A 14,791-nucleotide genomic window follows, 5' to 3' on the forward strand; every position below is an offset into this window, starting at 1 on the left:
ATCCCAATGCAGCCTGCCGAACTCAGAAGTCGAAACCTAATTGATGGAAGAATATCCATTAGTTTCGACAATTATAAAGCCACATCAACATCTAGCCGGATCAACTACAATACTGCGGACAACGAAGCATTCAGTGATGAAGAAGAAATCCGGAGACACAAAATAGCCGTCAATATTCAATTATCATATGACAGCGACAATGAGGCAGAGGAACTGTGTAGAAATCTTAATTCCTACTTTCAAGATACCTACATCTCAGAAGGGGAAGGAGAGTTGCCATACCCCCAAAAGCCCCAAAAGGAAATAATCGCAGCAGGATTAGAAGATTTAGCAATGGAATACCCACAACTTGCAAAATTATCTCAACAGGTATATTCATCCTCTGCTGTGTCAAATTATAGGCCACCAACAGACTCAACCATGGGGCCAGCAAACTACCCCCCGGTAAGGAAGTTGTTCGACTTCCGGAGGCAGTTTGGCGTCTTGAGTTGAGGCGAACTTCGCCAAGGCGTTGGCTTGTGCGTTCTGGGCCTGCGACACCCTTGTTATGGCGAAGCGCTAGAAGCAGCTAACGAGTTTCTTTACCTCGGATAAGTATTTTGCCATGGTAACATCCCGAGCCTCATAGTCTCCGTTGATATGGCCGACCACTAGCTGGGAGTCGGTGAAAACTTCGATGCCTTTGACTTGGAGCTCGAGGGCCAACTTAAGGCAGGATAGGAGCGCCTCGTACTCAGCTTCGTTGTTGGTAGCCTTAAACCCGAAGCGGAGCGCGTGACTGAACGTCCGGCCATCGGGGCTTTTGAGGACGAGGCTAGCCCCGCCCCCTTTTGCGTTTGCCGAGCCGTCGATGTGTAAGCTCCACCATTGCTCAATATGCTCGTCGTCGCAAAGATCAGCCTCCCAGAAGCCTCCCATGGTCCCTTAGAACCCACAAAAGAGAAAACGGGTTAGAGAAAATACCTCACTCAGGATCCACAAGCAAACATTTTCGAAAATACTTCATAGACAATGCAAATTACAAACAGACTTTACAAGCTCTAAACAGTTGCACAACAAAGGGTCAAAATGGTTCATTACAAACCGAAAATCTCTCACAAGTGTCCACAAGATACAACCTTTATTTACAAGCCTAAAACGACCGCCAAACCCAACTACAATGGGACTATTAAGCCTTTGGTTGTCCCTCTACATGCTGTGCAAAGCATGAACATACATAAGCATTACACGAACATATATAAGCATGAACATACCAAAAAGTTCGGGCGCGGTGTGTCTGGTGGGGGCGAGCGGCTCTGCTTTGCCCTCGGCCGAAACGAACCAGACCGTAATATTCCCGCCACGTTAGTTTTGGCGGGAAACTTCCGTGCTTGCAGTGGGTTTCTGTCCTGGCGGGAAATTTCTGCCCTGGCGGAAAGCTTCTGCCTTGGCAGGAAGTTTCCTGCTAGGGCGGAGACGCTTGCCTCGGAATTTGTGCTTCTCCAGGGGTCATTATGGCGAGGGGAGCGACTGCTGGCCTTCCGGGGGGAGGCGAAGGGTCGCCTCGGTTGGTGAGGCTTTGCCCTATAAAACCCCCTTCCCACTCTCCCTATTTGCTTGTTTGTTTTCTTTTTGGCTAAGTTCATTCTTGTGCTCCTTGTTCCCGCTCCCTCCTTTTCTCCTTGGTCGGTAAACGCCTCAGGTCGGTCCAGATATCCACTTCCTCCTCTTCCTCCTCTTCTTCTTCTTCTTCTGGTAGGTCGGGGTCCGAGGTTGCAGCGTCGACTTCGAATAGTGGTCCGTCGTCGGGTGGGACACCTCTAGATAAAGGAAAAGACCATCCTTACTATGCGCCAGTCTCTCAAATACCACATGCTGCTTGAACTGGGTGGATGCTTGTTGGAGCTTTAACGAGCATCACCTCGCAAACTTTCAAAGTTTTGGGTCCTTCCACCACAAAATTTGTCCATCAACTCTTCTTTCACTTAGTTGTCCCTTCCAAGTAGGTTCGCATCACTTCTACTTTCGATTGACATTTCGTTGGGAAATGAAGTGGACAATCTACTCTTAGTAGCACTGATCACCGTTGGTGAGGATTCGACAACTATTATCTTCCATTATCTTCGAAGGGTCTTTGAACCTGTGCAGAGCTCCTCTGCTGGATAGATAAGAGAACTAGGGTACTCGGTTTCGCCCATTCTCTTAAGAGTTGAGAAGGCAAAGGTTACTTGACTTCGCCCGCCTCCTCGGGGTTGTACTCCATGCATCGAGTTGGTTACTGGCCTTCGCCTGCTCTTTGCTCACACTTCTGAAGCACTTTAAGTGTTTGCACTCCTTGTGTTGAGTTAGTTACTATGATTCATCTTCTCAATGCCATCGAACTTCTAGAATGCAGGAAGTTTTCACCCCAACTTGGAGTAATTCTCTCATAGGTTTGGTTGCCTCTGGGATTGTACCGTCTTCTCCATCAACCCTGCCACCTACTCCACTGAGTAGCAAAGGTACAACACCACGTACTGCCTACTTCGTTCCTTGGTCGTGCACTCTTGCCTGACTCGAAATCCTTCACTTTCGGCTATCTTGATAAGAAGCTCGTTGACACCGGTCTTATGAAGTTCATTGGCCTCTGCCCTTCAGCCTTGTCTCGGTACTTGGAGTTTGCCTCTGCATGTTCCACCTCCTCGGCCCCTTTCACGACCAAGCGCTCTTCCTGCATGAGAGCAAGGGATCAATGACTTTCACGGAAGTCCCGCCTCTGCGGTACCATGGCGCTGCCATGCCCATGGCCCTACTATCCGTTGCCTCGCATCTGCATCCCTTTTCTTCACGATCAGTAGATATGTCTCTGTGGCACTCCTCCGAGTCTACCTCCATTCTAACTGATGCTTTATTTTGGGTAGCTAAGTCCCTCTGGCATCGTCGTCGCTTCCTCGCCCCTTTCGACCCCCTGCTTCAACACCTCTGTGTTCTCCAAGCAGCTCCCTTTGGTCGATGGAAAGACAGACTGCAACTCCCAAGCATGGCCTCTACCATCACGTTGTAGGTTTTGCACTGATTCTGTTCTCCTTAGCTTCCTTAGTAGCAACGTTCGTTTACTCAACCTTGTCCTCTGACTTACCGGGCTCCCTTACGCGAATATGAGCTCTGGAGCAGTCCAACTCTCTAACTGCTTCGATCATACCTCTGCATGATCGAGTCCCTCCCATGGGACTCACTGGTACTTGCATTCGAACTTTTCCCTCGATGGAACACAGCCCCCATATGCTGATGACCAAGGTTTTCATCCGATGCAAAATTCGATGCATGCACGGAAGACTCGCCTCTGCGGTACCATGACCTTCACTCCTTGAATCCATAGCCCTTCTTGTCGTCGTGTTGTTCACCGAAGTGGAGCTTCCAGTAGCTTCCGATTATACCTCCGTATGATCTAATCCCTCACGGGACTATGTCATGTGTATCACATTGCCACGAACTGTTCCACCACGATTCGCCGCACCATGTCGCCTCCAGGTGACATCTCCATTGCATTTTGATCCTTGTGGGATGAACTCGAATTGTGATCCCTCTATGTGTGGCCTCTGCCAATACATCGCAGGGTCTCTTCCACCTTCGATTTTGTTCGTTCCTTTGGAAATCGACCTTCATCCACCCGCTCTTGGGTCACACCTAGATGAAGCACCTCTCTAGGACAGTCCGTCGCCTAGTAGCTCCCGAAGTCCACCGACTTCGCTGAAAATGGTGCACCATTGTCTGGATCTTGGGCCTCTGCCCCTACCAGCACAATCTCCGCTGCGCACCGCTTCTTTCATGGCAACTTGAATGACAACACTATGGCATATTCTTCAAGAGTACCCGCCTTCGCGTCCTCTTGCCCCATGCAAAGGCCTTCTGAACCCAACTTCGCCTCCGCAAGTTGAGTTGCCCTAGTCCCTCCATCAAATGCTTCTCCGAGATAAGGTGTATATGCCCAGAAGCTCCCTTCGTCTTTGGCACCATGTAAGATGAGTTCGCTCCGTCAGAATGAAGGACCCATTGTCACGGACTTAGCTGGTTTTGCCTAAGTCGTGCGGCACCCTTGCGTGTCCGTCCGCAAAGGTCAGCCTCCCATGTCCCTTAGGACCCACAAAAGAGAGAACGGGTTCGAGAAAACGCCTCATTCGGGATCCACAAGCAAACATTTCCGAAAACACTTCATAGACAATGCAAATTACAAACAGACTTTACAAACTCTGAACAGTTGCACAACAAAGGGTAAAATGGTCCATTATAGACCGTAAATCTCTCACACATGTACACATGACACAACCTTTATTTACAAGCCTAAAGCGGCCACCAACCTAACTAAAATGGGACTATTAAGCCTTCGGCCGTCCCTCTACATGCTGTACAAAGCATGAACATACCAAAAGACACGGACATACATAAGCATTACATCAAACATCCTGTTTCGAAGTTTGTCCGTGACATTCTCCCCCACTTATTCCTTCGACGTCCTCGTCGAAGCCTTTGTCGACATTGCAACTCCTCGCCTTTGCTGAGTCTTCAATCTTCTGCTCCAGCTGCAATGCGCCTCCTGGCTCCCAACTGCTCTCCGCTGCTGTTTTTGAGTAGTCGAACCTTTGATCCGCCATGCTGCTTCAACTCACCTATGACTCTGACTCTGGTGTGGGGTTGGCTGAGTTGTGTTGATCCTTGTTGATTCCTACAGATCCTCCAAATGAAAGAAAAGACCATCCTTACTATGCGTTAGTCTCTCAAATGCTCATGCTGCTTGAATTGGATGGATGCTTGTTGGAGCTTTAACGAGCATCGTCTCACAAACTTCTGAAGTTTTTGAGTCCTTCCTCCACAAAATTTGCCCATTGACTCTTCTTTCACTTAGTTGTCACTTCCAAGTAGGTTCGCATCACTTTCGTTTTCGATTGGCAGTACATTGGGAAATGAAGCGGACAATCCAGCTTGGGTACTTCGCCAAGTCACACCCAAGTTGCTCCGCTCTTCGTTTTTGCATTGAGTTGATGATGGCACTCGCGCCCACCATTTCACGGGTCAGCCCTCCCTTGAGTCTGATCTCCATATCGACTCCAAGTATGCCTTCATTTGTGTTGCTTTGGGTCGCTCCCCCACTTGATCTCGCAATGCATCCACCAATGCATTCTCTCAAGCGAGATCATGCGACGACTCCTCGCCGCTTACTCGGTCCATTGCGCTTCGTGGAGTTGTTTGTTGAGGTACTCCTCCTCAACATGTGAGGTCCATCCCACATGATTCTCCCTCTGGAGAGCCAGGACTTATCTCTCCAGGATAACTGTCCCGTTGGAGCAACATCTCTCTTCGTTTCGGAGACCACCATCCCCTTGGACTACTCCGATTTGCTGAACAAACTGTGTATTGTTCTGCCTCCTGCAAACGCACTTGCTAGATTGCGACTCCACGTCAATACAACCCCCGCTGCACCACTCGAGGCCTAGCAACATGCTAAACTCGTTGCACACTTCAGCCTCCTATGGACGTATCCTTCATATGCCAAAAAGAAAGTTTCAATGCTCCATGGCGCCGAGTTTCGATCGCCTTGGGATGGCCGCGAACATTCCATCGTCTGCATACAAGCCCATATATGAGTACCGAATTCTTTGAATTAGTAATTCCCCTCACCTCTGTGAGCTTTGCACAACTCTTACGGTCGCTGAGCAACTCATTCCACCTTGCATGGTCTCATCCTTTACCAAGCGCCTCGCTTGCCTTGAGCACCATCAAGTATAGTTGTCAACGTTGAGCCGTAGCTCAAACTCACCTATCCCAACCTTTGTGCGCTCCGCATTCTTCCAAGCTTGCCTGTTCTCGTGGTGCCTCTTGCGCGAAGGGTTGGCCATTCCTCTGAATGTCAATCTCAGATGCTCGCTCCTCCGAGCGACTCCTTTTCCCTACATCTCTATGCCCGTTTTCCCCCAAACGGTCGCGCGTGTGCTGACTGCCCTCAACGCAGCCCCGCTAGGTCCCCCACGTTTGCATGCTAAGTGTTTCTATGAGTGCTTGTCCCGCTCTGATACCATCTGTCACAGACTTAGCTGGTTTTGCCAAAGTCGTGCGGCACCCTTGCGTGTCCGTCCAGAAAGGTCAGCCTCCCCGAAGCCTCCCATGTCCCTTAGGACCCACAAAAGAGAGAACGGGTTAGAGAAAACGCCTCATTCGGGATCCACAAGCAAACATTTCCGAAAACACTTCATAGACAATGCAAATTACAAACAGACTTTACAAGCTCTGAACAGTTGCACAACAAAGGGTTCAATGGTCCATTACAGACCGAAAATCTCTCACACGTGTCCACATGACACAACCTTTATTTACAAGCCTAAAGCGGCCACCAACCTAACTAAAATGAGACTATTAAGCCTTCGACCGTCCCTCTACATGCTGTACAAAGCATGAACATACCAAAAGACACGAACATACATAAGCATTACATCAAACATCCTGTTTCGAAGTTTGTCTGTGACACCATGGAACAACATGATCCTACTCTTGCCTCTGCAAGAGTTCATGTCCTTGACCTCTGTCCAAGGAAAGCACTGTGCCTCCGCTCCATGTTCCATCTTCTATACTGGCTCCCTTCATGCGGCGTGGGTACTTCGCCAAGTTATACCCAAGTTGCTCCGCTCCTCGTTTTTGCATTGAGTTGATGGTGGTCCTCACGCCCACCATTTCACGGGTCAGCCCTCCCTTGAGTCTGATCTCCATATCGACTCTAAGTGTGCCTTCATTTGTGTTGCATTGGGTCGCTCCCCCACTTGATCTCGCAATATATCCACCAATGCATTCTCTCAAGCGAGATCATGCGACGACTCCTCGCCGCTCGCTCGGTCCATTGAGCTTCGTGGAATTGTTGTTTATTGAGGTACTCCTCAACATGTACGGTCTGTTGCACATGATTCTCCCTCTGGAGAACCCGGGATCTATCCCTCCTGGATAACTGTCCCGTTGGAGCAACATCTCTCTTCACTTCTTTCTCTCTGAAAGTTTCGGAGACCACCATCCCCTTCGGACTATTTTGATTTGCTGAATAAACTGTGCATTGTTCTGCCTCCTGCAAACGCACTTTGCTAGATTGCGACTCCACGTCAATACAGCCCCCGATGCACCACTCAAGGCCTAGCAACATGCTGAACTCGCTGCACACTTCAGCCTCCTACGGACATATCCTTCACATGCCGAAGAGAAAGTTTCAATGCTCCATGGCGTCGAGTTTCGATCGCCTTGGGATGGCCGCAAGCATTCCATCATCCGCATACAAGCCCATACATGAGTACCGAATTCTTCGAGTTAGCAATTCCCCTCACCTCTGTGTGTTTTGCACAACTCTTTCGGTCGCTGAGCAACTCATCTCACCTTGCATGGTCTCATCCTTTACCAAGCGCCTCGCTTGCCTTGAGCACCATCAAGTATTGTTGTCAACATCGAGCCGTAGCTCGAACTCAGCCATCCCAACCTTTGTGCGCTCTGCATTCTTCCAAGTTTGCTTGTTCTCGTGGTGCATCTTGAGCGAAGGGTTGGCCATTCCTCTAAATGTCAATCTCAGATGTCCGCTCCTCCTAGCGACTCCTTTTCCCTATATCTTCATGCTCGTTTTCCCCCAAACGGTTGCGCGTGTGCTGACTGCCCTCAACACAGCACCGCTAGGTCCCCCACGTTTGCATGCAAAATGTTTCTATGAGTGCTTGTCCCGCTCTGATACCATCTGTCATGGACTTAGCTGGTTTTGTCTAAGTCGGCAGCCTTGCGTGTCCGTCCGCAAAGGTCAGCCTCCCCGAAGCCTCCAATGGTCCCTTAAGACCCATAAAAGAGAAAACGGGTTAGAGAAAACGCCTCACTCGGGATCCACAAGCAAACATTTCCGAAAACACTTCATAGACAATACAAATTACAAACAGACTTTACAAGCTTTGAACAGTTGCACAACAAAAGGTCAAAATGGTCCATTACAAACTGAAAATCTCTCACAAGTGTCCACATGATACAACCTTTATTTACAAGCCTAAAACGGCCACTAAACCCAACTACAATGGGGCTATTAAGCCTTCGACCATCCCTCTACATGTTGTGCAAAGCATGAACATACCAAAAGATATGGATATACATAAGCATTACATCAAACATCTCGTTTAGAAGTTTGTCCATGACAGCCTGGGCCTTGATGGCCGTCCTCGGGATATATTGTATGTCGAATTCCTCGAGCTCGACTGACCACTTGAGCATTCGTCCGGACACGTCGAATTTGGATAAGATTTGTCGCAATGGCTGGTCAGTTATTACCTTGATCGGGTGGGCCTAAAAGTAGGGTCGTAGCTTCCTGGCTATCTAATCGAGTGCTAGAGCCAGTCTCTCTACCGGTTGGTATCGCGTCTCGGGCCCACTGAGAACGTGGCTCAAGTAGTAGATCGACTTCTGCACTCCAGAATCTTCCCGGGTCAAGACGGAACTGACGGCGTGTTTGGAAGCCGCGAGGTGGAGGCTGAGTGGCTCTCCCGAGGTGACTGTAGCAAGTCAGGGTAGGTGCGCCAGGTGCTCCCTTAGTCGGCCAAACGCCTCTTGACATTCTGAAGTCCATTCGAAGTTCTTCGGGCTTTTTAGGATATGGAAAAAGGGGAGACATTTGTCTTTTGATCGAGACAGGAATCGAGCCAGGGCGGCGAGCCTCCCAGTCAAGCGCTGGATCTCCTTTACCGAACGGGGAGGCTGCATGTTGATGATAGCTTGAACTTTTTCTGGGTTGGCATCTATTCCCCTTCAGTGGATGATAAAGCCGAGGAATTTTCCTGAGCTGACCCCGAAGACACACTTGGCGGGATTGAGGTGCATGTCGCACTCCCACAATGTTCTGAATGTCTCGGTAAGGTCCGTCAAGTGGGTTCGGGTGGACTTGCTCTTGACGATCATGTCGTTAACATACACCTCCATGTTTCTCCCGATCTGGCGGGCGAACACCTTTTTCATCATCCTTTGGTAGGTTGCCCCAGCATTCTTCAACCCGAACGACATGACCATCTAGAAGTAAACTCCTAGGTTTGTGATGAAAGCTGTGTTCCTGGTCTTCCGGTGCCATCTCGATTTGGTTGTACCCCGAGAACACGTCCAGGAACATGAGGAGCTCGTGGCCCGAGGTTGCGTCGACCAGCTGGTCGATCCTCGGCAGTGGATAGCAGTCCTTCGGGCATGCTCAGTTGAGGTCGGTGTAGTCAACACACGTTCTCCAACTTCCATTAGGCTTTTTAACGAGGACTACATTCAACAGCCATCGAGGATATTTTGCTTCTGCAATAAATCCCACCGCCAATAGTCATTCTATCTCATCTACAGCCTTTTGTCGGTCGAGTGCCAGCTTTCGGGGTCGCTGCTTCACCGGTCGCACTTGGGGACTGATGTTCAGGTGGTGTTGCGCGACCGTTCGGTCAATCTCGAGCATGTCCGCTGGTGACCAGGAAAAGACGTCAGCATTCTCAACTAGCAAGTTGACGAGTTGCTCTCTTTCCTCCTCCGGTAGCCCCGACCCGACCATGACGATCCTATCTGGTCGGTTGTGACATAGAGGGACTTCTTGGGTGTGCTCGATCGGTTCGAGGCGTTGCGTTGGCTTGGCGACGTCCTGAGGGTCGGCGATAGGATGCTCGCGCCTCGACTTCTTGGGTAATGTGACGACCGCCAGGTAACATTGTCGGGATTCCCGAGGATTGCTCCTTGCTTCCCCGACCCCTGCTCGAGTTGGGAATTTTATCGCCCGATGGTATATGGAGATGACCGCTCTGAGCTTGTTGAGGGTTGGTCGGCCCAGGATGGCGTTGTACGCCGAGGGGAGTTCCACCACCATAAAGGTTACCATGACCGTCTTGACCTGCGGGTCTTCGCCCAGGGTGACTGGTAGGACGGTCGTGTCGAGAGCTGAAATAGAATCACCTGTAAACTCGGTAAGCATCGATTGAATTGGGGCGAGGTCTTCCTTGGTCGGGCCGAGCTTCCGGAAGGCGTCGAAGTATAGGACATCGGCGGAGCTCTCGGTGTCCACCATGATCCTTTTAACCCAAGCATTGGCGATCCTGGCCGAGATAACTAGCGCGTCGTCATGCTCCGGGTACTCGAATCCTCCTGCCGAGAAGGTGATCTCGGGCACTTGGGGTTGTCTCGGGCGTTTTTCAATGGTTGCTCGAGCATAAGCCTTTCGCCTCGCCATGCTATATCTCCCCCTGACGCCAGACGGCTGCTGATCACATCAATCTGCTTCTCAATCGGACCCGAAGGACGGGGCGACAATTTGCACGGCCTCCTAAGGTGGTGGCCCAGGTGCCCCCGGCATATGAGCTCTTCGATCTGGTTCTTCAAGTCGCGACACTCCTCGGTGTCGTGTCCGTAGTCACAATGAAACCGACAATACTTCGAGCGGTCTCTGAGCTCGCGTGGTGCCTTCATCAGGTTAGGGGCCTTCAAGAGTCCTTTCTCCCTGATCTGCAAGAATATCTCCCGTCCTGGAGGAATTCAAAGGCGGGAGTGGGGGCCTCGGGAGTGGTGCGTCGAGTCGGTCGATCGTTCTTCTGGGCGACGCCAGGGCTTGCCCTCGGGTCGATTCTGCTCGTAGCCTTTTATGCTCCTCACGCTTCCCCGTCATCAATGCTTCAGTGGCTACGTATTGGTTAGCAAGCTGGAGCATTTCGGGGATAGACGTCGACGACCGCTCGACCAGCGACCAGAAGAATCTGGAAGGCCGAAGTCCTATTAAGAACGCTTGCATTATCAAAGAGGGATGAGCATCGGGCAGCCCCCGGATTTCAGTGGCAAAGCGAGTCACAAAATGAGAAAGGGGCTCGTCGTCCTTTTGGCTGAGACCGAGAAGCAGAGCTACGGACGACTCCGGTCGCACGCTGGCCAGGAAATTGAGCTCAAACTCCTTGGCAAACTAGTCGAAGGAGGTGATCGAGGACGGTCTGAGTCGACTGTACCACATCCGAGCTGGGCCTCGGAGCGAGGTGGGGAACGCCCAGCACATGAGGGCGTCTGAAGTGCCGTATAGGGCCATCTGGGCTCAAAAGGCGACGACATGTTCCGTCGGGTCGGAGCCGCTATCGTAGGCTTCGAGAACAGGGAGACAGAAGCTTGGAGGAACTGGCTTGTCCTGAATTTCAGGTGTAAAAGGCAATCCTCCTGAAGAGGACTCTCCAAGCTCTTCTTTGGACTTGTGAAACTCTCGTTGAACCTCATCCAGACGTCGATTCACCGATCGCAGCTGTGCCCGGAGGGAGTCACTGAGTCGGACGACAGTGTGTCAGGCTCGGGACTGCCGAAGGGGGGGCGTTGGAGGCTTCGCGTACCGTACACGGGCATCGGCCTCGAGCTCAATCGCCATTCGGGTGACGAGGCGACGTTCGTCGTCGCGAGCCACCCGGGGACCAAGGGTGGTGCAGGAGAGGGTGGAGGCTGCGTGGAAACAAGGGGGCGGCAACTCCCGCTGTGGCGTCAGCGGGAGCGTCGAGAGTTGTACGGGGAGAGGAGCGAGGGGAACGATGGTTTGCACCATCCTCGCCATAACTTGGACCTGGTGCGCCAGGCTGAGGAATGCCTCGGTAGAGATGGAAGGTTGAGTGGTAGCCATTCCCGGGGGCAATAACCCCGGGTCAGTGAACAGCCGCCAATAGTGCCCCGGGGTTGCTATGGAGCCATTGGTCTCCTGCTCGGGGGGAGGCGGATGTTGCTCCACGAGCCCAGGAGTCGAGTGGGTCGGGAGGCGTTCGTTGCCCAAGTGTTTGGTCGTGTTGCCTGGGTGGGCTTGGTCCTGCGTCATCGGGCCCTCCTTCTAGCGCCAAAATGATAGTGTTCCTTTACGCCGTTGCAAAGGGAGTCAACATGGCTTGGTTCAGTCCCGGGTGCGCAAGATCATCCACGTCGGCGCTCGAGTGACGGGGATCGTCGTCCGGTGAGGTCAGGCTCGGGCTCTGGCTTCAAGGCCTCGAAACTCAAATTGGCTGGCTGCCTCCCACTTTATCACCAGTCCCTGCACACAAGTCGAGGTCGAAAAGGGGGCTCCCGACTTCGACCCCTCCGAAGATTTTGTTAGAATTAGGTGGGAAATGAGCCAAGAACCACCTGTCGTCGGGCCCGCGATGGGTTTTTATCCCTCCACTAGGGGACCAGCTGTACCTGTCATATTTATGGTTGCCGACCCTCCGAGCGACAGACTTACTCTTGGGGCGAATGTTGGGTGTCCTTGGCATCACGACGTTGTGCGGTGGTGTCGTACTCGCTGTCATCCCGACCATTACGGGATGGTACTGTACTTGGTCGGCATCGTCCCGACTTTTGCGGGACGGCACGGTACTCGGTCGGTGCTATCCCGATCTTACGGCGCTGTACTTGGCCGACGCCGTCCCAACTTTAACGGGACGGCACGATACTCGGTCGACACCGTCCCGATCTTACGGTGCTGTACTTGGTTGGTGGCGTCCCAACTTTTGCGAGACGGCACGGTACTTGGTCAACACCGTCCCGACCTAACGGCGCTGTACTTGATTAGTGTCATCCCGACTTTTGCGGGTCGGCGCCATCCGACCTTTTCGGAACAACGTTGACCGAGGGGTGCAGTCCAGTATGTTGACCTTGACGCTGATGTGGTTGTGAATAGTGGTTGGAGGGCAGGTTACCAAAATATGGCCTATCAGGCAAAAATAACCATTGCTGACAATGCGTGTGCGTATGTCCTTTTTTTTTTGCTTCCCCATGATTCCAATACCTAGTTATTGCTCTGATTCGAAATTCCGCATCGATTTCCACTCCCAAAATACTCATACGTTGAAGTAATTTGCAACAAATAAACAGATTATGATGAACCATACGTCTAAATATTGGATTTTGAAGCCTAAATTCAGGGAAAATAGGGAGAATTTATCATTAAGAAATAAGAGGAGGGACGATCGAGGAAAGAAGGAAAGGAGGGATCTTTCTTACAAGAGGTTTTGCTGCCGACATGGCCTAGGAAGGCGGCGACCTCCTTCATTTTGGTCTGCTTGTCGCCGGCGGTGCCGAACCCGAGCGGCTCGTAGACGGAGGCGGCGATGATGAAGGACTGGTAGTCCCAGAAGCCGACGGCGTGGGCGACGGGGGCGTTGCGCTTGCTGAAGAGATTTTCGAACTGGTACACCACGAAGTACTCGCTAATAGTCTCGTTGCAGCAGTAGATGCTGCCACTGCACTCCCACCCCTTGTCGCACGCCTTGTGCTTCGACTTCGACGCCTCCACCGCCGTTACGGCCACCGCGATCACCATCAGGACGGCCAAACACGCACTAAACTTCGCCATGGCCGGATCTAATAGGAGAAGAAGAAGAGAAACAAAAGCTAATCAGGAGAGGAGATAGAGAAGAATGTGGTTAGTAGATGGAAGGAGGAGGCGGTGAATGAAAGTATTAAGAGAGAGAGAGAGAGAGACCGCCGGAGGAAGAGAGCGTCGGTAGTGCGGAGGATCGATCGGTAGGGCGGACGACCGGAGTTGTTCTCGACTGCGAAAGCCGAAGAATACCAGCCGTCGGATTTGGGGCACCGCAGCTCACAACGTTGCTTCCCCAGAACTCCCCGCAGTGAACTTTAGCGGACCATCCCCGCATTTTTGCTATTTTTTCTTTAAAATACTTTTAGTATTATAAAATAATTATAATTCATTTTTTAAAATAGATTATAGCTCCATGGTTTGATCTAACAGGTAATCTAAAATTTGGCCGGTCGAATGTTTTATCTATGTCTAATGATCATCCTCTCGTATAACTCACATTGATGAATTTGATTGGACCATCTCGTTTGAGTGATGTATGGAAAAATATCTACAATTTGATAACGGATTGGGTGTTTGCGAAGTCGCTTATTTCATGTCGTTGATGCAGATTACACATGATATTTGACAGATAGAATTTGTGATTTAATTCAAATTAATAGTAATAAACTCATCTAATCTTATAAATCACATTAGAAAAACTATCTTTTAATTAATTTTAGAAAAAACATTTATCTAATAAAACCAATTATATCAAATATGATAGCAAAATGTGTATTAAAGTATCGATTATGTGATCTTAATTTTGATTTACCTGATTGATTCTTGTTAAATCTCGAATTTTGATGATGAAATCAATCAATATGTGTTTATGTTTTAATCTGCGTTTTGAGTGACGTATGATGCTTCGATCAGGATAAGACAATTAAAGCAGGAAAATCATGTTGGGCTGGAGGAACATGTCAGAAGATTGGACGTCGGGCCGGTGGATCGATCGATGTATCGATATAAGGCTTCGAGCCGTGGATTCGGGCATCGAGCCAAGAAGAGCAGACATTGCGCCAAGGATATCGGAGTTGCAAAGTCAACTAGCCGATTGGGCAATAGGCCGTAGGAGAGGACGATGCGACGAAGAATCGGACGAAGCGTCGAGGAACCAATGACATGCTGGACAACTTAATTAGATGCTTAGGATTAATTATCTAGATCGAAGTATATTTTACATGTACAGAATTAACTACGGTAGCTTGAAGACATAAAGTAAGTTTACCAGAGTCAAGTTCGATGGGTGTTTAAGAGTTCACCAAAAGTTTGAAAAATCATCGGAAGTGCTGCCGAAACCAACCGAGAAGGAATCGGGGACTTGCCGAAGTTTTCAGAAGTTCACCGGAAAGATCGTTGGAGGTTCGTGAAGATCATCGAGAATGTTCAGATACTTGCCAAAGACTCATTGAACTCGCCACAAGGCCAGGAGCCTGCTGGGAGTCCGTTGGAAGAAATCCGAGGGTG

General features: G+C 50.4%; 1 protein-coding gene across 1 annotated transcript in view; it reads right to left on the reverse strand.

The window, feature by feature from the left end:
• Positions 1-13,606, reverse strand: part of LOC135615222 (chitinase-like protein 1) — a 31,188-nt gene extending 17,582 nt beyond the window's left edge. Inside the window, exons 1-2 of the mRNA XM_065113429.1 lie at positions 13,445-13,606; positions 12,964-13,323 (exon numbers count right to left, since the gene is read on the reverse strand). Coding sequence (XP_064969501.1) covers positions 12,964-13,315 — 352 coding nt within the window. The 5' untranslated portion in view covers positions 13,316-13,323; positions 13,445-13,606. The remainder of the gene's footprint in view (positions 1-12,963; positions 13,324-13,444) is intronic.
• Between the last annotated feature and the right edge of the window lie 1,185 nt (positions 13,607-14,791).

This window comes from Musa acuminata, chromosome BXJ2-6 (assembly GCF_036884655.1).
Source record: "Musa acuminata AAA Group cultivar baxijiao chromosome BXJ2-6, Cavendish_Baxijiao_AAA, whole genome shotgun sequence".
In the NCBI taxonomy this organism is placed as follows: Eukaryota; Viridiplantae; Streptophyta; class Magnoliopsida; order Zingiberales; family Musaceae; genus Musa; species Musa acuminata.